General features: G+C 40.4%; 1 protein-coding gene across 2 annotated transcripts in view; it reads right to left on the bottom strand.

Annotated features, from left to right (window-relative positions):
* plppr5b (phospholipid phosphatase related 5b) overlaps nt 1-25,579 on the bottom strand; it is an 88,201-nt gene that overhangs the window by 10,421 nt on the left and 52,201 nt on the right. For both annotated transcript variants that reach the window (XM_018698311.2, XM_018698314.2), the window contains 3 exons: nt 16,801-17,051; nt 5,392-5,568; nt 1,700-1,834 (listed from right to left, as the gene is read on the bottom strand). In XM_018698311.2, coding sequence (XP_018553827.1) covers nt 1,700-1,834; nt 5,392-5,568; nt 16,801-17,051 — 563 coding nt within the window. The remainder of the gene's footprint in view (nt 1-1,699; nt 1,835-5,391; nt 5,569-16,800; nt 17,052-25,579) is intronic.

Consider the following 25,579-nt stretch of genomic DNA (forward strand, 5'->3'; position numbering starts at 1 on the left):
TAAAATCAAAGGAGGTCAGGGTGGGTTTAGTTTAACACAGGAGTTCATTTCCTGTTTCCCACCAATATTCAACCTTTTTCATTTAACCAGTACCTATTTTAACTGGAACTATGGGATTTTCCAACATTAATGCCTTGACCAAACCAAAACCGTAGCAGGGACACATCAGTTTTGTCCTGTCCATAGTGGTGCAAGTTCAGAAAATGGGAATATGGGTCACCAACTGTGACATTTTGGGATGTATTTGAGAAGAGGAGAACATGCATGGTGTATCTGATTCCATTCATCAGTCTTGTCAGTGGTTGGGCAGTGCACAAGTCTTACAAAGGGTCTGCTAACTTGTGACTGATTTCTCTAGTTCCCTCAAAACACTATCTGGCAAATCTAACATAGGACGGAGGCTGGACCAGACCTATAGCACAATATCAGCCAGTTGTACCAGACAGAAAGATAACTAGAGTTGTGTCCAGGGATATCTGGCAGAGCTCAGATCAAACCTCTTCATAGTTTGTTGCCTTTTTTTCCTGAGACGCTGGAACCAATCGAGACCCCGCAGCCAGCGCAAGAAGGCTAAGAGACGGTCCTTGATGTACCAAGACTCTTCATCTTCATCATCCGTCTCCTACAACATATGTATGTTTGTGTGGTGCACAATGGGTAACATCCAACATCAACATTTTAGTAGTGCTACCTGTACCCTTAATTATGACTGTTGGGTGCCGTTGTGTCAGACAGAGTTTGCTGAATATTTTAAAAAAGACAATACTTTCAATCACTTGAATGACTGATCAAACTAATTCTTTGAGCTTGAAATGGAAGCACGTGTATGATCCTACTCAACAAGTGAAACTACCTGCCTTGCTCCAGTGTACCGTGTTGGCACTGACACTGATACCAGCATCATGTGTCATACAGTGCTGAGTGATTGCAGGTGACACCTGTCAGGTCACATTTGACTTGACTTAACCTTTGCTGCCACAACAAATGTCAGAAGTTTTGTTTTTTAGTGGAGATAAAACATTGATTCACTGCTTATTTGGCGTGCCAAGTGCATTTCGGAGGAAACATAATTGTTGCTTAGATACCATTTGCTGGCAACATATTTTCAGTTTGTCTGTCATTGGGATATATGTCAGGGTAGATAAGACTACCAACTTTCCCTAACTTTAACAAAGTGCTTTGAATTACCCAAACAGAACCATCAAACATTCTTAACCTTCCAATCAGTGGTATTATATAATACCCTTAACTCAATCCAGATTGTTCTGCGATAGAGCATTAACTATGCTTTCGTTGGCACAAGCAGAGATATGATAACAAATAAAACATGTTGATGGTTTTCATACAAACTGAGGATTTTGCAGCTATGTTCAGTATCATTTTGTTTTGGCAGTGAATACGTTGTTAATACATAATCAGGACAGCATTACATTTCTTATGAAACTTTTTTGCTAGCGCATATAATAGCTGTATATGAGTGTAACTTTTAGGACTTTACATTCTCACACAGCAGTTAGTCTTTTGGATGGCAAAGAAATATCTTGGTAATAGTGGCATCAACAGCTGCGTCAACTTCAGTTGAATGGATTTTCTTTAAGTATGAGTATACCTCATACGGGCATATATTATTCCAACATGAACTTTAACCACAAAAAAGTGTGTATTCTGAAAGGGTTATGGCTTGTTTTGCTGTACTGACCTGTGAGGCGATGTACTTCTCCAGAGGACTCTCCACTCGGCCCATGTTCAGCATGGCTGTGTTGGGCCGCTGCTCCGCTGGTGACTCCTCGCTCAGCAGTAACTTGCCTTTGAAGTTGTGGACCACGCACACCACCTACAACACACACAGCAAATATGATACACACACAAATGAAAATGGACCTACAGCCAAGTGATATACACACACACACACACACACACACACACATACCAACACAGCAGAGAATGGGGATGTGTGTGTAACTGAATTTCAAGGACTGACAGAGATTCCTGAGTGGTTCGGTTGGATTAATAGAGTAACCCAAGTATGTAGGTCACATATGTGTGTACTGACTTTTTCCTGGGGGTACTACTGCACCTATGATGGATGTGGGTGTTGCATGAGTTCCTCTAATAAGGACCAAAACCTGGCTTTGAGGTTCAAAATGAAATAAGCAACTTCAAGTTGGGTGAGCAGAGAGGAGATACACAGAAACTCTGAGGGCTGGAACGCCGTGGAGTGTGTGTGTGTGTAATAAAGCTCACTAGCAAACTTGAGAAAATCATTAACCATGAACATCCAATCAGTTTTCTGTTCTTGAGTTTTGTTCCATTAAACTGGGAGTCAAACTCCGAATCTTTGGAGGCTTATCTCCTTTTATTCCTTTCAGGGCAGTATGTGCAACTTTGTTTTACTTAATTCAGAGAAATTGTATATAAAATTGTAGGCCAATCACACATCAGAAGAGATGTCCAGGTGTTCTCTATTTGTTTTTAACCTGCGATGAAACACTGTTAAACTGTTGAACCAGGAAATGAATAAATTGCAGGAATAGAGAAAACAGTTCTCTCTTTCAGACAGTCTCTACTCGAAGACATACATAACACTGCATCAATCAATCAATCTTCAAGAAAGAAGAAAGAGAAGAAGAGAACCCCAGCAACTTTCACACTTCACACACCTGACACATCACTGTCTAAATTGGGCAACACTTCTTCACGCAGTCAGCACAACAGAACAGTACAACTCAAACTCAACCAGTTTTGTACATTTTCAGATACTACTGCAAAAACAGTTGAATTTACATTCAATCCATCAAAAACATAACAACAACAATTATTGTGAGGAAAGGAAATAAAGCCTACTGAAGCATAATGCAGCCTTTCTGATTCACTCCTGTAAAAAATACTGTAAGGCAACACAATCTGTGCTGCAAAGAAAGATGTTATTCGTTTATTTTAGCTGTAATGGAATCTTTGTTTAGGCAAAAATCAAATCAAATCATATCAAATCAAAGCTACATAATGCTACCTGTTGAGTCATTATGTAATGAGTGATTTATAGTGACTGTTGGGAGATAAATGACGTCAGTGCTCTGCTGCAAGAGTTGATCCTGACATGTATATGAAGTGTTGTGGTTGCATTAGTGCATGTCAGGTGTTAGATTAACTTGTGGTTAGAGCAGTTTTGAAAAAGTGAACTTAGTATAAAGATATGAAGCAATCTGAGTGCAATTTGATAAAGTGATGCAATATTGCTTCAGAGACAATCACTGCATTACAGATGATAACAACACAAGCCAGATAGCACGGATGGAGATAACAGACTAATGACTGAAGTAAATAAAGACTCAGGTGGCAGCAAATTGCACACTGATATGTGAGGTGTGTTTATAGCCTTAGGATCCTATGACAGCCGAAATATTTCATCATATTTTTCTGTCTGAGCATCTATTTCCTGGTTTTTACTCTGAATTAAAAGGACCCATTTCTGGGTTTAATTCCCAACACCTAAAACCAGACTGTTATGCACCACAACCCATCTGCAGACCCTTTAAAGGCTTTATTGCTCACAATATATCAGCTGTCTCCAGGGGAGATAATTTGTACATATATAAAAGCATCCCTGCAAAGCCAAGACTGGGCCAATCTGCTCTTTGATTCACTGTTTTCTGTGATAATGAGAGCTATTTGTTTCAGGCAGCCATGTTAAAATGAGAAGAGAGGAGAAGAGAGATAGTTTATCTGGTATTAAAAGACAGACTTTGTATTTTCTTATCTCTGTCCATCACTAATGGCACTGTAGTGTTTTTAACCAGGGCCAACATTAATGGAGGTCTGTGGAGAGAGGCTGAGCAAGGCGTTATCACAGACCCGCTCTCTCTCAAAGCCCCCTAGTCTCAGCAAAGAAAGTATTGGCCTTTCTCTGTCAAATACAAAATAAAGAAACAGGATGAGAAAGGAAAAAAAAAAGAGGGAGAGATTATCTTTTTCTGCTGCTGCTTTCTTTCAGCTGCTGCTAGGAAACATGCTGTATCAGGGGGCCCACTCATCATCACTCTGTGTGTATTTCATGATAGTGTGCAGCACAGCTGTGAGGGCAAGACAAGCTTTGATATATAGTTTTTTCATGAAAAAACACAGGCTATATAAAAAGCATGTGCAGCCACACAACCGAGACTGACCAACAGCAATTACGTGTAAATCTAACTCCATTATTTTGCTGTTTGGAGTGCAGTTGAACTCTGTGACCCTGTTGAATGTTGTCCAGGTAATCTCTTTGATACCACTGGATCGTTCTTCATCTTTGGCTAATTCCACTTTTATCATCAGGCCAAATATAGTAAGGCTTTTGTTTGGTGGATGGATTGTTTACAGAGCATGTATGGAAGAATGATTGATAACCACTGATATGTAATCATATAGGCTCTTCAAAAAGCTCAGGAATAAATGGAGAAGGGGTTATAATTTCACTTATTATTATCAAACATAATTAACCTAAATGGTCTTGATAAAGGTCACTGATCAAATTAATTCAATAAATTTAAAAATGCCATGTTAACGGCATGGCTGTAGACATATCTGAGCTGAAGTATCTCAACAACTACTGGGTGGAGTGCCATTAAATTTAATATATATATAATATATTTAATATATTGCTGGCCAAATTTTTCACTTCCAGTAAATCGCTTAGTCTGAGTTGTATTGTTGTTGCATCTCAAACTCTACTGAATGGATTGGCACAAAAATGGATACATGTCCATGGTTCCCAGATGGCAAATCCAACTGACTGGGTGATCACCTGACTTTTCATCTAGCTCCAATATGATACCTGAAATATCAGCCACAATTGTAGTTGTTTGGTGCTAATTAGCTATCATTAGCATGCTAAATTAAGATGGTGAAAATGTCTTTTAAAAGCACTGCTGTGCCCACATTATAGAGCTGGCATGGCTTAAGAAATATGGCCAGTCCTCCATAGACACAGGTAGGTTTGTGATTTGGCTTTGTTGTTACTAACTTTCTATCTCCGGCAGTGGAGACCACCCTCTCTGCTGCAGTGGTTTGAGTTATTAAAGATACAAGTTAAGACAAAAACTAATGATTTTCATTATGACATATGAAGCATATATATATAAGAAGGAACTACATGTCATCCATTTTTTTGTTGTATATAAATTGGGCATTTCAAATCTCCCAAAACCCTTTCAGTTCATTATGTTATCAACAACCTATAATAATCTGTTATTCACTCCTATTGGAAGCCTATTAGGAGGGAGGGAGGAATGTGAGGTCAAATAAGTCCCCAGCTACTATGTGAGAATTACATTACATAGAATTGTAATACCATCATTTCCGACAGCTCGACATCGACACAATGTGCCATATCACACGCTCTTTTTTGGATCTCACCAGGAAAGTGGCAATGGCTGTGCCGATGATAAAGCCAGCGATGACGTCCGACCAGTGGTTGCGGTATTCAGCCACACGGTTCAGACCGGTGAGGAAGGCCAGACACATGAGCCCGAGAGACAGCACCGGTTTGGCCAGACGAGTGCCCTTCGCCTGCACCGTGCAAGTCACGTACATCTGCCGGGGAGGAGAGAAGCAATGATTAGATCATTTGAATTTTTCAACATCCTGTAAAATCACTGGCTCTGTTCCTTTCTGCCTTCATTGGCCACATATTAACTTAATCTTACCCATGATTCCAAACTATATTTTCATACCACAGATCCACACTTTATACTATATACGTCTGTTCAGCAACAATTTGTCAAAGCAGGAGAATGACACTTATTGGTTTGACAGCTGTTGTAAAAAGACTGGGGCGTTTTGCTCATAAAGGCCGTGTGAGTGTGTAGATGACTGCAGAGAGCAGCAAGTGTCATGTGATGTCAGGAAACTTGACTCAACTCATCTCATACAGCATCTCTCAGAGATGTTTATAAAGATAAAAAAAACTTTTCATCCACATTCAAAATGCTCTCCTGACAGGAGAATGCTGGGAAATCTACATTATTTTAGTTTGACTTTCAAAAATATTCTGAATTTCCTTCCTGTGCTCCTAATGTTTTATTAAAAACTCTGTTGTGAAATGCCACCAGACAGCTGTGACTGCGTGCAAATATGAGTTGATATGTTAAGTCTTTCCTCAGGGCATCTTTCTATTTTCTACCCTGTATAGAAGTGCTGGCAGATCTGCCACTAGAACTACAGAATGAAAAAAAAAAATTATGAGGGTGAGAAAAAAAAAATCAAGGAGAAAAAAGCAGATGGAGAGTAATAGATAGATAGACTACAGATGAGGAATGACAGAAAAGAAAGAAAGAAAGCAGGGGTAGAGGATGGTGCCCAGAGGGAAAGAGACATAACAAATAAGTATAGTGAGGTGAAGAGAGGAGGGGAGAAGGTGACAACCGCAGAGAGGAGGGGAAGGAGAGAGGAGATGAGGTAAAAGTGGGGAGCAGATCAGAGAGGGGAATAAAAAAAGATAAGAAGAGAGGGGAGATAAGAGGAAATGATAGCAGAGGAGGGGGAAGGAGAAGATAGGAAGGGAGAGGAGAGCAAGAAATAGATGAAGAGAGAGCAGATGGGAGCATATGAGGGCAAAAGGGAGGAAAGAGGACATAACTTTCTCTGACCTTAAATGGTTTTAGGACATACATTTATTTTGTTTTTGTACACCTATGGATAAACTTGTAAAGGGCATACACAGATACACTAAGCCCTGACACTGGGACCAAATAACATCTTCTCTCTCTACATCCAGGTAGCAGTTTATCATTCTTGCCCACCCTGACCATCACTTTCACCAGTTAAAATGACTGTGCATCCAAGTTTTTAAAAATCTTGCTCTTACAAAATCTTCGCACGGTAAGTATAATATTGTTGTTTTATGTGTTGTATTGTGATTTTAGTATGTTTAATGTACATACATAAAGTACACACTAATTTTCACAGCGGCGCTGAGCGTTGGCACGGGTCAAAAATCGTGAAGTGCAAAATCACAAAGAGAAGAAAGGAAAAGAACAAGTGAGAGAGGACAGGGAGTAAGGGTTGACAATTGTAGGATAAACAGAAGACAGTGTGAGACTGACAAAGAAAAGCCCACATCTGGCTTTATCTAGTCAATAATGCGAGAGAGAGAGAGAGAGAGAGAGAGAGAGAGAGACAGAAGAAAGAGAGAGTGTGTGTCAAGTGGGGAGATAGGGCCTGCAGCACCATCCTCCTCTCCTCCTCCTCCTCCTCTTATTTCTCTCTCCTCTCCTGACCATCTGGGCCTCAGATGAGCTGCTGTAAATAATACATCATTATCATAAGGCCTGTGCACTAATCTCTGAAGTTACAGCACAATCAGAGAGCACGCTGTAAAAATCACTTTGTTTCTTACCATTACATCAACATCACTCGCAGTCATTCAGTCAGTTCCAAGTCATGGGCTTTATTGCAGCTGAAATCCTTTCACAAAAATGCTCTGAACTTAGCTTCTCAAGAGACATTGTTATAGATTATCATGAAAATCTTCACAACATGCACTGGGTTTGGTTTAGTTTCACGTTCACGTCTTTTCAATGCAAATTTTTCTGATATGTTCTGGAACACTGCTCACAATGAAAGCCAGTATCCCCAATTTATGTAGGCCTATACATAAAAAACAACGTTTCGTAACTTTAACATGGCGAGTAACCGACGAGAACGATCATATAGGTCTCTACCGTCTGATGCGACTCATAGGAGAATCTCCTGAAATAGCACCCCAACAGTGGCGGGTGTACTGGACAGTGGTTGTCATGGTTACAATAATAAACACTCAGTTAAGCTCATGGTTTGGCTAGATTTGGATACAAATGGTTCGATTGAGGTGATGACCATATGATCATAGTTTGGGTTAAAATAAGTACCGTCTTAAGATTAGAAAACCTTTGTTGTCATGGTTACAATAATAAAAACATGGCTAAGGTTGTTTGTTAAGGTTGTCTGACAATTAAATGTAACTATGGGTCTTAATGAGCTGCTGCACAGACGTCCTATGGGACCGTTTTTTACAAGAGGGCAGTCTCGCAGTAGCTCATATCCATGTTGGCTGATCTAACACCTTCAAGGATAAGTCTGGTGATGTTCTGTATTTTTCTTGTTGTAAACAAATCCCATGCGTAGAGCCAAACCAACAATGAATTTATCCTACTAACAACTATTGTGTGTGTGTTTCCAAAGCCTGATACATCTTATTTTTCTGTGCCATAGGGCTCCATTGTTGTTCAATGCCCAGCATCTGTAATAATGAGAAAATGCGATGAAATAAGGGAGTGTTAAACTCTCTCATGTTACAACCTTTACAGACCTTTGACCAGTTATGTGACATTTATGGAGGATAGAGGAGAGGAGCCTCTGGTACTGCACTGTTAACCAAAGCTGTGGCTCTCCCTGCCAGCTGAAATGCCACAGAACAGCCTGCAGCTCTGCAGGTGGAACAGATGCACCAAACAATAACTATATATATATATATATATATATATATATATATATAATTTATTTACAGTGCGAGTCATTTTCATTTGAATGAGTGTATTTTGTCTAACAGCTGTAGACCTATGAGTCAGCATGACTGGGCTGATTTCTCACATATACAAAGTCAGACAGTGCATTTTTCACACACTAAATCTCTAGCCAGAAGGTCTCATAGAAATGCATTTGCAACACGAGTAGACATGTTTTACAGGGAATAAAACATCAACAGTGGAATTTCTTGAACAGCAACCTATTGATGCACGCATGGTAATATCCAGCCCAGCCTTTTTTAGTGCCATGATATCAACCTTGGAGAAGATGAAGGAAGAAGGGGCAGAGAGAGAGAGGAAGAGAGAGAAAGAGAGAGAGAGAGAGAGAGAGAGAGAGAGAGAGAGAGAGAAATATAGACCCAAGGAAACATCTATGTTTGGCTCTAATCACTAATCTGTTGTGTTGAGGCAGCAGACAGCCTCTAAGGGCCTAATTGTATTTTTTATTAGTGCACAATCTCCTCCAAGGCCAGATCAAATGTTTCCATTTCTCTCTTTGCATTTCATTTATTCTCCATTTCTTTTGATTATTCAGTATATATATATATATATATATATATTATACATATATATATATATATATCATGTTGCACTGTAAAATGGCTGCATAGCAGAGTGGTTTGAGAGTGCATTCTGTAAGGTTCTGTATATACTCCCTCTCCATTAGCAGGTGAATGAAGGTGCTGTGAGACCTGTAGAGCTTAATTAGGTCCATTTTCAAACAAATTCAGTCTAGTACAACAGTCCTGCAATAAATCCTCCCTTCATGAAGGTTATAATGTTCAGTTTTTAATGATATTGCTTTTGAGAGGTGTTAATTCAATAGCATGATCATTTTGAAATGGACTGCATTAAACAGAATGGTGTCCCTTGTTATTATTTATTGACCTTCTCTCAGCAATATAAATGGAGACAACATAATAGAAACACTGGCCCATATGGAACATTACAGTTCGACAGCACAACAAACTGCTTCTTCCAAAATGATTATAAATACTCCAGGACTGTGTAGGTTTAGCTAGGTGTATAATAAACTACCAGCTGAGTGTATTTGATAATCCAGCAGCTGCAATATACAACCAAGAGCAGATGCTGATTGTGAACACGTTAAAGTTCCAGCAGTCATCATGTTTTCCCTAGTAGACAATTAGAATTGACATCACAGTGATCCATGCGTTAACCATCTGCCATTGAAAACCACTGTAGCGCTATAAACAGAATGAAATGAGAATAAAACACTCCCGTCTATTTTTTATTGCTGAAGTTACACAACTATAAAATTTAACCCGATCAATCTCTATCACATCATGTTGATCACCACAGCCACATGTCTGTCTGTAATAACATTAACAATGCTGAGCTCCAGGTAGCACTTTGGCTAGACTTACTGGGTAATAACAAAAAAATAAGATGAGTCACATTTTTGTTGCCTTGGTTACACTGTGTTTTGGAAAGGATTGGTAAGAACGGACGGTCCTGAGGGAGTTATTAGCTAGACCTACACCTTTTAATGGAACTGTTTTCCATGTATCTGTCTCCAGCACGTCTGCTGATTTATCTAATCATAACCATCTAAGTTTGATATGCACATAAACAAGGTGTGTCTGTCGTGCATAATTGTGGCTTGACAGAGACATCATTGCTCCATTTAGAGTCAGCAGAGGGACCAGATATCTGCTACTTCAAGGTGGCTAAGAGAGGCTAAGGATACTGTGGAATACATATGTTGGTGAGAATGACCTGCTAATCTTTATTCTGTCTTGCTTACAATGACAGTAAGATTATATATTGCCCGTGTGATCACATAACAGCTGGATGAAGAATGTAAACAATGTATAATGAGAGTTTTCTTTGACTTCACCAAATAAGGTGAGCAAAATATTATTATGGAACAAACGCATGCTGAGCCGTCGACCTGCTCTGAGCAGGCAGGTAACAAACTGTGCCAGAGAGACTCATTCTTGGCACCAAAATTCCATTGCATTGCCACACCCTCTATTGTGCCTGTCCTCCCACCGGGGCTGCATGGTGAGTCATGAAGATACCAAACTGAAAATCAAAAAATGATCAGTTCACACCTGCACAAATTAGAGCCAAATAATTACTTCAGAATATATTGATAAATTTCACACACCCAGCTCCAGTTCAGCTATTTATTTTTTTCTAACCGAGTTGAAGAAGAACTCTGTGAGTTTGTGTGTGTGTGTGTGTTGTAAGTCGACCTTGGTGATTTTCTCAGCAGCATTTAGTTTCCAGCACACTACAGGTTTTGTGAGTGCCCTAAGGGAGGTTATATTTGTATTTGTTGTGATGTGATCAGTGGCCTTTGGCCTCATGTTTGAACACAACCACTGTCCCTCAACATATATGTGCAGGTTCCTACTCCACAGTTATGATTCATGTTACTTACAACTGTCAGCTTGGACTGGTCATACTGTGGTGTGTGTGTGTGTGTGTGTGTGTGTGTGTGTGTGTAAGTGTGTCTGGGTCAAGGTGACTTCTCCCTGTAAGGGCTTGTGGCTTGTATGAGCTGTCACATACTATTAATGTTATACTTAGATGCACAGAACAACCTGCTAGTTGACCTCTGTACAACCTACCCACCCACTCACATAAACACACATACACATCATGTATAGTATCTTTTAATGTCTCTCAGTTGGACCTCATTTGACCTGAGACTTCCCTGGTCAACCTGATTTGTCTTAACAGCCTTTGCGAGCCTTTCATAAAGGTGCACGCTCTAACCTATATTTCCCATTTAATGTCAGACATTAGCAGCTGTTGGCATGCTCACTATATCAGAGGCTTGTCAGCTAAATGGAGAGTGTGACATGAAAAATTCAATCTGGGGAGATGAGGCTGAGCAGCTCGTCCTCCGCTCTGTGATGTGTCTGACATCAATCTCTCCGTCTTGCCAAGTTCAAATGGTGTCCTGTGATATTACTGAGGGGAAGCTGCTCACACAACCGCTATGCAGTTGAACCAGCACAGCCTGCTGTGTTGATAAATTTAAGCTGATTTAAAGGGAAATTTCAAAGAGATATTCTCTGGGCTTGACTAAGTTAGTTTTATGACACAGATCAGATATTAACCTTTTATTTCAAATGGTATCACATCCAATCAAATCATAATGGATGCAATGTATTTTTATTTATTGTAGTCTAATACATGATTATAATTGTGAATGATGCGCACAATTATGAATAGAACATTATTTAATTCCCTTAATATCCAACATGGATTTATTTTTAAAGCTACAGAACAACTTTTATCGTATTTTATACCATACTTGGTAATGTAGCAGTAATATTTGAGCATCTTGGTGTTTATAGTTATATGTAAAATTTACACATTAGATGAGGACATGTGTGAGCCACGGCTTGTGCAACACATTTTGCAACATTGCTCAGGATATGACAGAGGCATGGAGAAGATTTACGCACGACAGACCCTGTGAATTGTTATTCCTCATAACTGCAGATACTCATGCATGACATGCTGTCACATGCATTCGTGACTTTCTTATCATTCTTGACATATTTCTATATTTCACTATACAAATCAAACAACACTGCTTTCAAAAATTCCAACTTAAAAAGAAAATGTAAAGAAATAATGTCACAGTAAAATGCAGCGCTGCCCACACTGAGCAGAATACCATGGCAACAAACAAACTGAAGCTGAGGGACTACAAAACAAGCTGAGACTCTCACAGCTGGATGGCTGAACACCTACAGACAAACGCAGTCCTATCACACAGTCAACACACACTCTGTCTCTGTCAGTCTATAGAAGCCACTTTCTATAATCAATACCCAACAACAAGCATTGACACCCACACCCTCCCAGCACGGTGCTACCGCACACACAACATGCAACTGTTGAAAAGAGGGAAGATGACATGTCTGTTAACTTATGCTTGATATGCTTCAAATTTTGTGATTTCAATATCAATTACTGCATGTTTCCGTCAACAGTGTTTAAAGGAGCGGTTGAGGATTTTGAGAAATATATTTTTCTTTTTGAGAAGGAGATGAAAAGCTTGTTTCAAACATGTGTAGTGACACAGGCTGTGATCTCATGCTTCTGCAACGACAAAGGTCAGCAAATGTTTTCATAACCAACAGGAATGAGTCACAAAGATTAAATAACAAGACTAGGTTGTTAATAAAACTGTCATGTAAGGACATGTTCTGATGACAAGTCATTCATATTTCTTGGTCTTGGTTGCAGCTAAAAAAGTGACACAACCTTAGATTCAGGCCGTAACATTACAATAAGTAGTTATGAATCTCCACATTACTGTTACATTACCATTTGAATGGGGTAATTACAGCCTCATTTCGATAAATCCTCGGGTTCAGCGGATGTTGCGTGGCTGTGTTTGGCCCTGGCATTGCTGTAATGACCGAGACAATGAGAGTTTGAAGAGGGGTAATCATCATCTCCTCAAAGCTTCAGGGTTGTGTCAGTGTGTGCGTGCGTGCCCTTGCTCTGTGTGTGCAAACTGCATGTATGCCCTAAACGCAGAGCTGTACACACACACAATGGCCTTTGCTAAATGACCTAGATAACAGAGGCAATCTGCTCTCTCTATCGTGCAGGGAGTCACTGATGGTCCAAATCTGTGCATCCATCGCTCGTGGGCACTCGGGCAGACGCTGACTCTCTGACACAGAAAATCAAAGCAATCAGACCATCAGCAAGAATCAGAAGCCTTTCTGGGAATGTTTGATTTGTGTGCTGTGGTTAAAGGATAAATCCACAATAAATGACAGGGGCATAAATCTGCTGCTGCTCTGCCCTCCGTGGGTTCAGACTTCTGGCCACAGAAATGAAAGAATGCAAGGACACTGGAAAAATATTATCAAGTCAGATACTTGAGTTAAAGAGTTGATCTTTTAAGACAGATAGATGGATTGGATTGACAGAAAAATATCTGCTCTTTGATGAACAGAATCCAAGAAGGAGCAAAAATTCTACAGAGAAAACTAGACATATGAAACATGGTAAATCACAGTCTATATCTCTTATTGGGAACCTAACAAACTGTTTTTTTTCTTCCTTGTCTGTTTGAATAACTATCATTTAAGTCTAATTGCTGTTGTTGGGCTTTTAATGACATCTGTTTATAAGATGTGATTGCACCGTTTTGTTGCAATGCTTTCTGTTTCATTGGGTCCTAATTGTGATGCCCAGACTATAAATATTTTGACAGTTACACCTTTTTTTTTGTCTGTTTTGTTTTTCAGAATCCTGTGCTTCTGCTGTAATATGAAATACCATAATAGATACCACATATAACTGTCCAGTGTGTGTGAGATATAGGCCTTTTACAAAGTGCCCTAATTACAGGGGTTCAAAAGTGTTTTTTTTTTTTCTTACACCTATGGTACAGAGTGGTGATGGGCCTATGTCAATTGAATCAAGTAAACACATGTATTTGTAGTTGTTATTAAGGTTATCAGTAGAGAATTGATAATACTGTATGTGATACCATGTGTGCTTTAGTCTGAAATCAGCCTGTAATCTCTTATCGTACCTCTGCTGCTGCGAATGCCACAGCTGTTTTATTTTATCTTATATTAAGTTGATTTGTAAGACAAACGCATTGTCAGATAGTGCCAATGAATAAAATATTTTGCATGATAACGTATTGCTTTGTCACTATGTGACTTTGACTTATGTCCAGTCTAAATAGCTATTGCACTCCTTACTACACTACAAAAACAAGATTCAACTCTTTTAAAACAAAGCACATTAATATGGTTAAGACAAGGGAATAATAACACAATATTGTCACACGTGTGTTTGCATTTGCATCTATTCATAGTGTGTGTTTGCATTGGCATAATTTATCGTTTCAATGACCCATCTAAGCCTGCTAAGCTTCCTTATGAGTTTTGGGTAAAAAAAGCCGATGCAGAATGACCTATTTGGAGATACTTTCAAAGCTCTGTCTTCCTGTGAGACTTGTCACTGTAACTTGTTTTGATTACACAGGAAGTGAGAGTGGGTATGGCAGCCAGCTCACCTAACATATATGTATTTTTTTGTGTGTTTCTAAATATCAATGTGCGTCTTTTTGAAAGTCACGAATCCAAAGGCTTGGAAGGAAAACTAATACCATCTGTTACATTCATATCAATGGTTACCTGTAGGAATCTGTAATATAATCAGTCCTTATTCAGGAAAGTGATGGCCTGCAACAGCTCCTCACAAATGCAATACTCTTAAACAGATTCCTCCAGCCATGCTTAAATCTGATAACTGTGAGGAGAGACAGCCACTCCCTCAGACGAATTCTGGGATGTGTCTCTGTCACCCTGACATTATCTGCGATCTATAACTCCAGCCCCGATTCCCTTTTGTATTACATGAGACAATCAAGTGAGAAATTAATCGGTGAGTTAAATTCAATAATCTCATTAGACATCACAGAGATTAGATGCTAGGTCGCGCACGCTAAGGCATGCAATGGAACAGCACAGTGCTCAGATAATAGATAATGAAGACTTTGACTTGAGGTGGTTAAAAGAAGAGAATGCTTAAGCAAAGAATCCAGGTCTATTTCACTAACCTCAGAACATCCAATTAGGGTTTGTGAATGTCTGTGAAGGCTGAATCCCTGTCCCTGGATTGATGCATTTCACTGTTCAACTGAAAGTTTTCTTCGATTTTAAATCATTGTGACACATAATACTGGTAACTATGTATATTACAAAATACACAGCCGAATTCACAGTTCGAGAACGTAATCTTAAGACAGAGAAAATGGAGGTGGAAAATAGGCTATTTATGTCAAACCATAAATACCACAACATCAATCCAAGTCCAAAGCTTTTAAATCCTAACAAGGGGGCGCTTATGGTTGTAAAAATAATGACTGCACTGTGAGAAGAATAAAAAGGTATATCTCAACAGTTATTGGATTGATGGCCATGAAATTTGTTGAATAAATGAACTGACATCAGGTCAACATCAGTCTCTGCCTGTAAAATTCAACGTGGAAAATTAAAAGTCAAATATTTCAGTGCTATAAATTTAGTAGTTAAATTAAGAATTCATTGATTAGAGGTCCAGATGAGAGAGTCAGTTACTCTGAATTACATTATTTTCCTCCATACATTTCCCACTGAAACATATTACAGTGAAATTGTAAAGTAGCATAGAAATACCCAAGTAAAGTGTGTGTGGTGAACTTCCACCTATGTAGATGATATTTTTCAAATACTCTCCACAGCACAGACTGATCCGTCGTACGTCCAGGCTACTCTGCTTGATGAAACTACTGCTTGCATACTCTGCATCTTTACTGTGGCTGATGCTGAAGTAACTGGTTTCTAGTGTCTGAATATTTGCCTCTCCCAAGTCTGTGCCTGGCAATCTTACCTCTTTTTGGTGATCACAGCTTCAACAAAGTGTGAAATCACCAAGCTTTATAGGTCAAGGTCACGGTTGGTTTTTCTACCAATCACACATCGACTCCACCAAACTTCTTTTAGCCACTACTTATTTTAGCAGATTCTGATAGCAAGCAACTCTTGCTGAAAATAAAGTGAAAACTGGATAGAAACTGAGAGCTGTCCTGGGAGTCTGTCTTCTTCCTCTGACTGAATAACTGTATCTAAAGCTGGTGGGTCAACAGCTGAACCAGCTGCTTTTAAACTGATGTTGCAACATTCTGCGTGCAAAAGCAGTTTGGGCTGAATATGATTTGCATAAATATATCACTTGGATTCTAAAGCTCACAGAAAAGAGACATTTGGGAGTGAAAGCTGGGACTGGAAAATGCTAACTTCGTCTGACTTCCTGTATAATCTGATTCGGCAGCCATCCAATAACTAGAAAATAGAATTACTTCAACATGGGATCTTTTTACTTAGCCCTCAAGCCATTATCTGAGCGGAGCTCAGCACCTACAGCGTATAAACCTTACTCACTCCTTTAAAGCTGTGATTTTGTTCATTTTCTTATTCATGCAACCTTCATTTAAACATTTTCTCTTCTTTTAGTTACTCATTCTGGCAGGCAGTTTAAAGGAATAGTTCAACATTTTCCACTATCCTTTAAAAAAGTTTTGTAAATGTACTGCCTTCAACTGTGAACAGCAGCACAGCTTCAATAAATATATGTGATAAATTCAAATAACTGAAAATGATGGTTTGTTTTTTTCTTTTTACAAACCATCATGAATAAGTATTATTTTAGTCTGAACCACAGTGTTTATGAGAAGAGCAGTAAATGAGTAACTCACAGCCAGGTAGAGCGCAGCGTAAACACTGAGTGCGGCCTCCTTGGATGGGAAGGTTTTACGGGCCCGCAGGATGTCATCCTGGTTCCCCGTGCAGGCCTCTTGGTGGCTGATGTAGCGCAGCGCCTGCTGGCAGCCCAGTGCCGTGTAGTTTGGCTTACAGACCGTCAGGAAGTAGGGGGCGAGGTTACCTGTCACAACCTGGCCTGCGTTGACAAAGATGTCAACCGTGAAGAGGCCAAAGGTGTAGACTCCTGTGAAGAAAAAAAAAAAGATGTTAAGAGTGAGGTGGAGATAATTATAAACAATGAGATGCCCCACCACAAGCAATATTTGCTGATATCATGAACTATATTATGATCTGCTTAATTTCCACCACTGAGGTCCATCAGTCGTGTGCAACACTATGAGTGTCTTCACAGAAAGACTTTACTTACCTTTACTTAAACAATATTATGTCCTCGCCCTCTCCATGACAGCCAGCTTTTTACACCACCTTCAAGCGTGACTGTTCAGACCAACTGTAAAAACTTGATTTCCGATGTGGTTGGACAACACACTGCACACACTTTTTACGACTGAATGCATCCCAGCCCGTTCACAGAGCCGTCTGTTTTGCTGCCATAGAGGAAAATAAATTGATGGCGGCTAAAACCGAGTCAAAAGCATCTCCCAACGTTTTTCCTGAATTATCTGTCAGCCTGGAATTACTGCTGTTACATAAGACGAGGAGCTCAAAAAGAGAAAAAAAGACAGTTTGAAAAATGCTACCAGCCAGAGAAAATCATTTTGACCACTTCCAAGAGCCTGACAGGAGTGTGTGACTGATAGACAAGCTACACATTCTGCTGATGTACTTCACTTTTACAACGAAAAAACTCTCTTCTCACATAGGACTAGTGTTAAAGTGTGTTGTGTCTTCCAAAAACCCACATTACACCCTTCATTCTGCTGTTACACACCAACTGTAACGACACGTCCATGTACAGTACAGGAAATGGTTATGATAAACATTATTGGCTTTGACTAGATAATCAAACTTTGCTGCTGATGTTGCTCTAAGACGTAGACAGACATTTTTCTACCTTCAGCTGATGAATGTAAAACAGCCAACAGTCAAATTCTGTACATACATCATTCAACTCTACCCAGTGAAGCTCAAACATCCATCGCAATGAGCAAAACTCATTTTTGACTGGAGGTCATTGTTTACTGCTGATGAAGACATGCTCGATTGAATGGGTTCAGATACCAGTAAAATAAGCTCTTGAGATGTTTCCTGGCATGGTTTCTGTAGTCGCCATTATCACACTGTGAGCCATATTAAACTCAGACAGCAGTGTCAAATTGCTGCTTCCCCCCGTTCTCCTTGCTTGCTGCCACTGACCTCAACGGCATTCCTGGTGTGTCTATGACAGCCAGCCTTTTACACCACCATCAAACAAGGCTGTTCCTGGTGGTGTGGAACAGTGGAAATGATACAACCCATACTACTGTGCTGTTATCGGCCATTACTGCAAGTTGACTCCTGTGCTATTTTGCTTTATTCTGTCTCATTTTGTAAATCTATCTATTCATATTAACAACGATGCAGAGGTAGCAATTGCATTCTTATCCCACAAAATGATGGATTGTGTTTTACATTTTACAGAAACTTCTGAGTCAGTGTAACCTCTGTCTGCAGCTCCACTGTCTACCCTCTCTCTAAACTCCTAAAAAAAGACACATCGCATTGAGACATTGGCAAAGTGCTTCATAAAACAACAAGGATGGCACATAAATCATTCAACCTACTTGTATTTTCAGTGTGAATGATTCCCTCTAACAGCAGACGAAGCCTGTTTATCTCACAGCAGAGACCTGCTGTTCCTTGCACTGTGTCGCTACATAAGGCGGGCCCACTGTCTGCAGGGACACCTCAGTACCAAAGACACAATCCCCCACCGCTCACCCATACCAAATACACACACACACACACACACACTGTGTAAGTCACCTATGTGCCACCGCCCATTCACACTGCTCTTAACCAAACCAGCCAGGCTTTACGTCTCTGTGATTGAAGGGCTTTAACAGAAATAATTGCTTCCCTCCTACGAGAGCCCGGCCCTCTGTCACACTAAATTACCAAACAGGTGCTTAGTCAGACTCTCTCACACACAGTGAGAGAGGGGTTCACCATGCCACAAACACACACACACACGCTTCCAGGATGCATTATTTGCTGGGGCAACAATAGCAGCTTTTCCAGTCACTGTCAAGTGTTCGCGCCGCTGCTGCTGCAAACTAATTCAACCCAGGCTTTGAAGCAAGGAGGGGAGACAATCATGAAAACAGGCAGCGAGGCGTCACGGCCGTTGAGCAAGGCACGTCTTTCTTTGTCTGTCACACAAGTTCTTGTTTAAAATGTCACCGTGTAAGTCATTGGCTTTCCTCTCTCAATCCTCATCAGCCACACAGAGGAGGAGGAGCGGCGTGATGCTCCAGATGCTGACAGGTCCATTTCTTAACAAGCATCAAATAGATTTTGTCAAGTGTCGTGTGACTCACTCGCCTTTCCGATGCTGTCCCACTTTCACTAACGCGAACATGGAAATGTGGGAACTCTGCATTTTATGGATGACTTACACTCGCTAGCTAACACCTCACCCCCCACCCCCACCCTAACCCATCCCACTTGGCTTTGGGAACACAGAGACGGACGACCAAAAATTGCTTATTAGGGCATAAATCTAATATAGTTTGCCTGCTTCAAACAACGCCACGATGTGCAGCAGAGCCACTGTTTAGCCATGCATGTGTATGTGCTCTGGAGTCTCAGTACACATGCTTATTGGGTGTATGTGATCCTCCTGTCTTAGTGTATATCTGTCTGTGTGTGTGTGTGTGTGTGTGTGTGTGTGTGAGAGTGAGAGTGGAGCTGAAGCAATGCAACTCTTCTTTGATCCGTTGCCAGCGTCTCCACAATGCTGCAGCATGATGCACAACCCGGTCAGTCTCAAACTTATCACAGTTTCCCAGGCTCCCCCTGTGCTTACCAAACACTTAAACACACACAAGTCACAGGTAGAGACCTCAGCACACTGGTCTGGAGTGTTGAATATGAAGATGTGACTAAGCTCAATGTCACAGGGCTGGACACAGTGTTTAAGTGTGGATTCATTATGGCATTTAAATGCATTCATCTGAAACATTTTGAAATTTCTTTGTTTTGGATTGTTTGTATGTTTGTTCACCTGTGTGATGGTCTCCAGAGCTCATTAATACGGGTGACAGTGCTGGATGTTTGGGTGTTCTGGACAAACTCTCACTCACTCACTCCATACCCAGATTACAGAGGAGAGCAGCATTCAACAGATGGTGTAGTGATAGAAAAGATTCAACACTGTGATGACGCTCTCCCGTGGAGTTGTAGAAAGTAGGGGTGCTGAGGGTTCTGTAACATCCCCCACCCACAGCCGCCTGAGGTGAGTCATGGGTATTTTTTTTTTGTCGTATTAACACCCCACCTCTCTCGCTCCCTGTGTGGATGGTTTCCTGTAATATTTGGTACAGTGGCCCATAATTTGTTTATAGGTTTGTTGAACTGTTGTGGAAGGAGGCAGGAAGGTTTGAACTGGATTCAAACCACCTCTCTAGCATGAAGAAAATCAAATCAGCTCAAATGCAGCTTTTAACCAACAGCAAGTCTTAAAATATGTGGTTATTTCATTAGTGACAGCTGTGTGTACTCAGTATACTTATCTTGATCACTGGATACAACATTTATTTAGATAAACTATCAATTACTCCCCAATACTGTTGAAATAAAATGTGTATTATGTCCCATTATTGTTTTTAATTATTAATGGAAGTGCAGGTTACCAGGGTCTCAAGGCTGTCAATTTTGGTACCATTACCACCAAAACCCACTGCCAGTTTCTGGCCACCTGCACTACAGTGAGTGACGCTACACAGCAGTGCTAGGCCAATGGATGTCTGCTGTTTTCTACCTACTTTTATGTCTGTTTAATTTCAGATTACTAGTGTTCCATATTGTAAAACCACAGCAAATTTACCACACATATTACCATCATCTACAATTGGCAATTGAGAAGCTGCTGATGAGGTTTAATCCCTTACAGTAAATAATGATTATATTAGAAATCAAGACATTTTTAAACCAGTGATATTATTTGTTTGTACTCTATCTCATCAGACAAGGTAAATACAGTCCAAAGTCTCGAAAGTCAGTGTTCTGAAAACCAAAAGAAATCATATTTAGAAGCTGTACAGTGAGGCTTTGTTGCTGGCATGAAGAGAGTTATATCACATTCACATCAGCATCAGACCTCCCAAGGCTTGCTTAATAAAAACCTACATTAAATCAAATAATAGTGTCAAATGACTTAAAATCAACCATTTCTGCGAGCAGAAAGCATGGCAAGTAACCTTGACAGAAATTGACAGACTTTGTGTACCTCAGACTGGCTATAGTTCTTGTAAAGAAAGCCCCGAGAGTATCAACTGAAAAAATACTCCCTCTAAGCAAAATTCAACTGGGGACATCTGAACCCAGCACTTGTACATGGGTACGTTTCTCTGGCCAGCTGCAGGTATTATCAGACTGTACATATATTTAATCAGTATTTAATCCTTTCAAATATGCTTTGCTTGACTGCTAATGAAATCACACAAGTCTAAAATCTCTCCAGTGATTTAGGCTAATTTTATTGTCTTCACTGCTCTCTTTTGTAGTGTGCCAGTATATGTGGTTTTACAGCGGCATCATTTTCCCGTTTAAAGTTTAGACTGCTGATAAGCTTTGCCAGTGGGCATCACTACAGCACTTAGGCTTCCAGTACTGATATAAATGAATAAGGAAAGCGTAGAGAGGAACACCACCCATTGAACACATGAAGAAGTTGCTCCACTTCAGCAGGAGGAAATACCTCAGTCACCAGGTAAACATAAAGTGAATGTGGAAATGATAAGCCGTATCTGAGGGTAGGGACCTGTATGGTTGTTTAAGAGGACTTGTTTTGTACATTACACCAACAGCTGTAAACACTTCAACACTTGAAAATTGTTTCAATTAATCAACTAATTATTTTTTTTAGGATCTATTAAAATGTGATACTTAACAATGGGAAGCAGGGCTGTGATTGATTGCTTAATGTACCTAGAGGTTTGTTTGTTGCTCATCTTCTCTGTGAAAAGAGCAGGTCCCAGATTAGACTTAGATTAGATGAATTAAAGTGTAATTTCCTATTCTATGTCAGTGGTTGATTTAACTGATTAATTTCACCTACAGTTCAATTTTAATGTGAAGTTCCAGCATAGTAAGCGGTGTGATTAATGCGTCTAGTTTGTTTGGAATAAACTGAAGATATAGATTAAGACATAATGGGGAAAAACAAGTTTAGAGCAAAAACACAGCAGCAGAAATCAGCATAAAAGATGGAGGAAAACACTGTGGAGGCTGAGGATTATCATTTGGAGAGACAATTTTTTAGAACTCGTTCAAAGAGTGCTCATGGTGCACAGCAACCTTGGGGAGGGAGGTCGAACCGAACCAGGGGAACACAAGAGGAATGTTTCTGTGCTGAGTGGAATCAGACTGTCAGAGAAGAGCTGTGCTGCATTCAGCAGCCACAAACACTTTAACATCAGCAACACTGCAGTCTCTGGAGACGCTGCCCTTACTGACAGAGGAGTGTGACATAGATTATAAAATGTTAATGCTGAGAGGTGGGAGAGGAAGGCAGGGGAAGCTCTGTGGTACTGTTGAGGGTTGATTACAGAGGACAGCTCTTGGTGAAATACGTAGCTGTGAGGCAGCCCTGCTGGCCCAGCGGTTGTACAGAGTGTCGCGCGTATATACAACACAGGCCTCCAGTGAATTATATACTGTGTAAATCAAGAACTGAGATATCTGTGGCATGATTTGGCATCCTCGTAAAACCCAAAAATCCATGGTCAGCCTCCAAACTTTTAGGAGCCTCGCAATGGCTCACCTCAACTTTAAAACCCACATACAAAACAGCACGGACTCTTGCTCTCTACTCTACTTTTTGCATTGGCATTGAGTGTTGGCACTGGGTGTAAATTGTGTGGTACAGACATGATTTCTAGGGATGCTGGGTTAGAGTGTGAAATCACTCTGTGCACACATATGTCTGTGGCTCACATACATGCTCACATGGGAAGGACACACACAGAACTCCTGACAGATTCCTGACACCTACTTCACACAAAACGTGAAAAATGTCAGGGACTAATGTGGAATCTAGCATTTCTCATGGCAAAGTAATAGAGATAATTTATGATACTATGATTAACTAATCAATACATCTCAACAGACACAAACATTCATTATCTATATGGCTTATCTGTTAAGGGTTGCGGGGGGCAAGAGGCAGGGTACACCCTGTACGGATCGCCAGTCCATCACAGGACCAACACATATAGACAAACAACCATTCACACTCACATTCAATTTAGAGTCACCAATTAACCTAACATGCATGTCTTTGGATGGTGGGAGGAAGCTGAAATAACTAAAGAGAACCCATGCAGGCACATGGAGAACAAACAGAAAAGCCCCAGGTGAAGCGGGTCTCGAACCCAGAGCGTTCTTGCCGTGAGGCGACAGTGCTAACCACTGCACCACCCAGACAAAAAACATCCTGTACTGTACATCAAAATACATGAATTCTTTCTACAGTAATGTTACTATCTAAATGTGCCATTTCTAAAAGCTGGAGAATGATTTTTGTGAGGGCATATACAGACTAGCATTGAAAAGAAAAGGTCTTTACCAAAAGTGTTGGTGCACTTTAAAACTGTAAACTAACAGCCTTGTCTCTTCCCAAGGGGCTAGCCTCACATTTATATTACATAAACTCTTTTACATAATGTCACTGACAGAGGGGGGTGTGCATGAACTTCCTAAATCTGAAGTTCAACAAGCAAAGCCTTAAAATGCATGAAGGTAAAAGCACACTGCTGGAGTTGAGTGTGTGTGAGAGAGTACCACGACCCTCGGCTGTGTTCTAAATTTAATCTTTCTCAAACAGCACGGCCCTGTGAGTCATTATGCAAAGCAACGCCAGGCCTGAGTGAAAGGGGAGTGGAGCTGCGAGATGGCCGGGCTCACATGATGCTGAGCTGCTCCCGAGCAGATGTAAATGCTGGCAACGAGTACGTGCAAGTGTACGTACCGATGTGCATGACTACACACACACACACGGGCACACGCAGGAATACATATGCACAGCACAAGAACGCACATGCATCGTGTCACGTGTGAACACTGGCGTGCTTGACATTAGCAAAAAGAGACAGAGAGGCCAGAAAAAACACAAAGAGAGAGAGGATATGGGAGCAGCTTTGTTGAAACAATTCAGCTTGTGCATGACAGCTGTAAGACAAAACAGTGCACTCTGGGTGAAAGAGTAACAGCTTCACACTGACACAAGGCAGCACGTGACAGACTGAGATGCAGTCAAAAGTGCTGAACAGCTTCTAACATATTATTATTATTACCCATGCATTTCACTACAGCACAAATATAAGTATGTGACAAATAAATCCTTGAATCTTTAATCTTTATTGTACCTAGCAAAAACATTTTAAGGTCATAATGTGATCTAGGGATAAATATCATGGGTGGGATTGTTCTCATGAGAAAAATGAATGAACATCTCACGAAAGCAAACGCAGAGAGGTATTCTCTCAGGTTGAGATGGGCGGTGATGTCACATACGACACACAGCTGTTCATTTTCCCATCTGCTTCCCCATCTGTTTGGATGTGTCATCCTCAACGCGAGTTTGTCACTCAGCGCACAATATAATGCATCCCGAGCAGTACAGATCGTTATCCGTTCTTCATCATTGTGTTCCTTTGTTTTGGAAACACCCACTGGCTATTAGATGTTATGTCAAGATGTTATGGAGGACAGAAGAATCCGAGCTGAAAAAGACTCAGCCCCATTTGGAACTGTCTCGTTCACTGCAGGGGTGTCACAGATGCATCCCATCCAGTGTAATGAAATGTGCTTTTTTTATGAAGTGGGGAAGTTAGTTGTTTAGTCTTATCTAATATTGCATTAGCATGCAAACATTTGCAAGGTAGCACTAAACACAAGATACGGCTAAGGCTGACGGGAATATCATTTGTTTGCAGATACTTAGTCATAAACCAAAGTATAGGACAAATCTAAATGTTGACCTGAAAAGAGCACTAGAGGAAAAGTGAGGTGATAAACAAAATGAATATGCTTCATTTGGGGGAAACAGGAATGGATGTACCCACTTTCATGGCATCACATCCAATAGAAACATGTCACCCTGAATACAAAATGCTGGTGACACTAGAGGACAAGTCAGGGGATTGTCACAATATAAATGACTTTTCCTCTGGGTACCACAATAGTCCAGAATATAATGTCAATCCAGTCCAAACCAAAGTGGTGGACTGACCAACCCACTGACCAATACTGTGACACAGATTGTGACTAAAAACAAAGCCGATGTGCTGTGAATATATTTTGAAATTTGCAGATGCTACTGGACATGCCTTATTAATCAACTGAACAGCTTCACACACCTCGACAAATAAAGACAGCTAATGAATTAAAGCAAAAACCTGATTAAATGAATAGAAAAATGTAGCAAATGCAGATGCATCCACACAAGGCAAAGTGGCTCATTCAAAAGAATGCGAAAATTCATTGTTGCCAGATTTCAACCCAAAAGAGAACCTATGAGAGATTCTTGAGTGACGTGTTAAATAGCCC

This window comes from Lates calcarifer, linkage group LG24 (assembly GCF_001640805.2).
Source record: "Lates calcarifer isolate ASB-BC8 linkage group LG24, TLL_Latcal_v3, whole genome shotgun sequence".
Taxonomy (NCBI): Eukaryota; Metazoa; Chordata; class Actinopteri; family Centropomidae; genus Lates; species Lates calcarifer.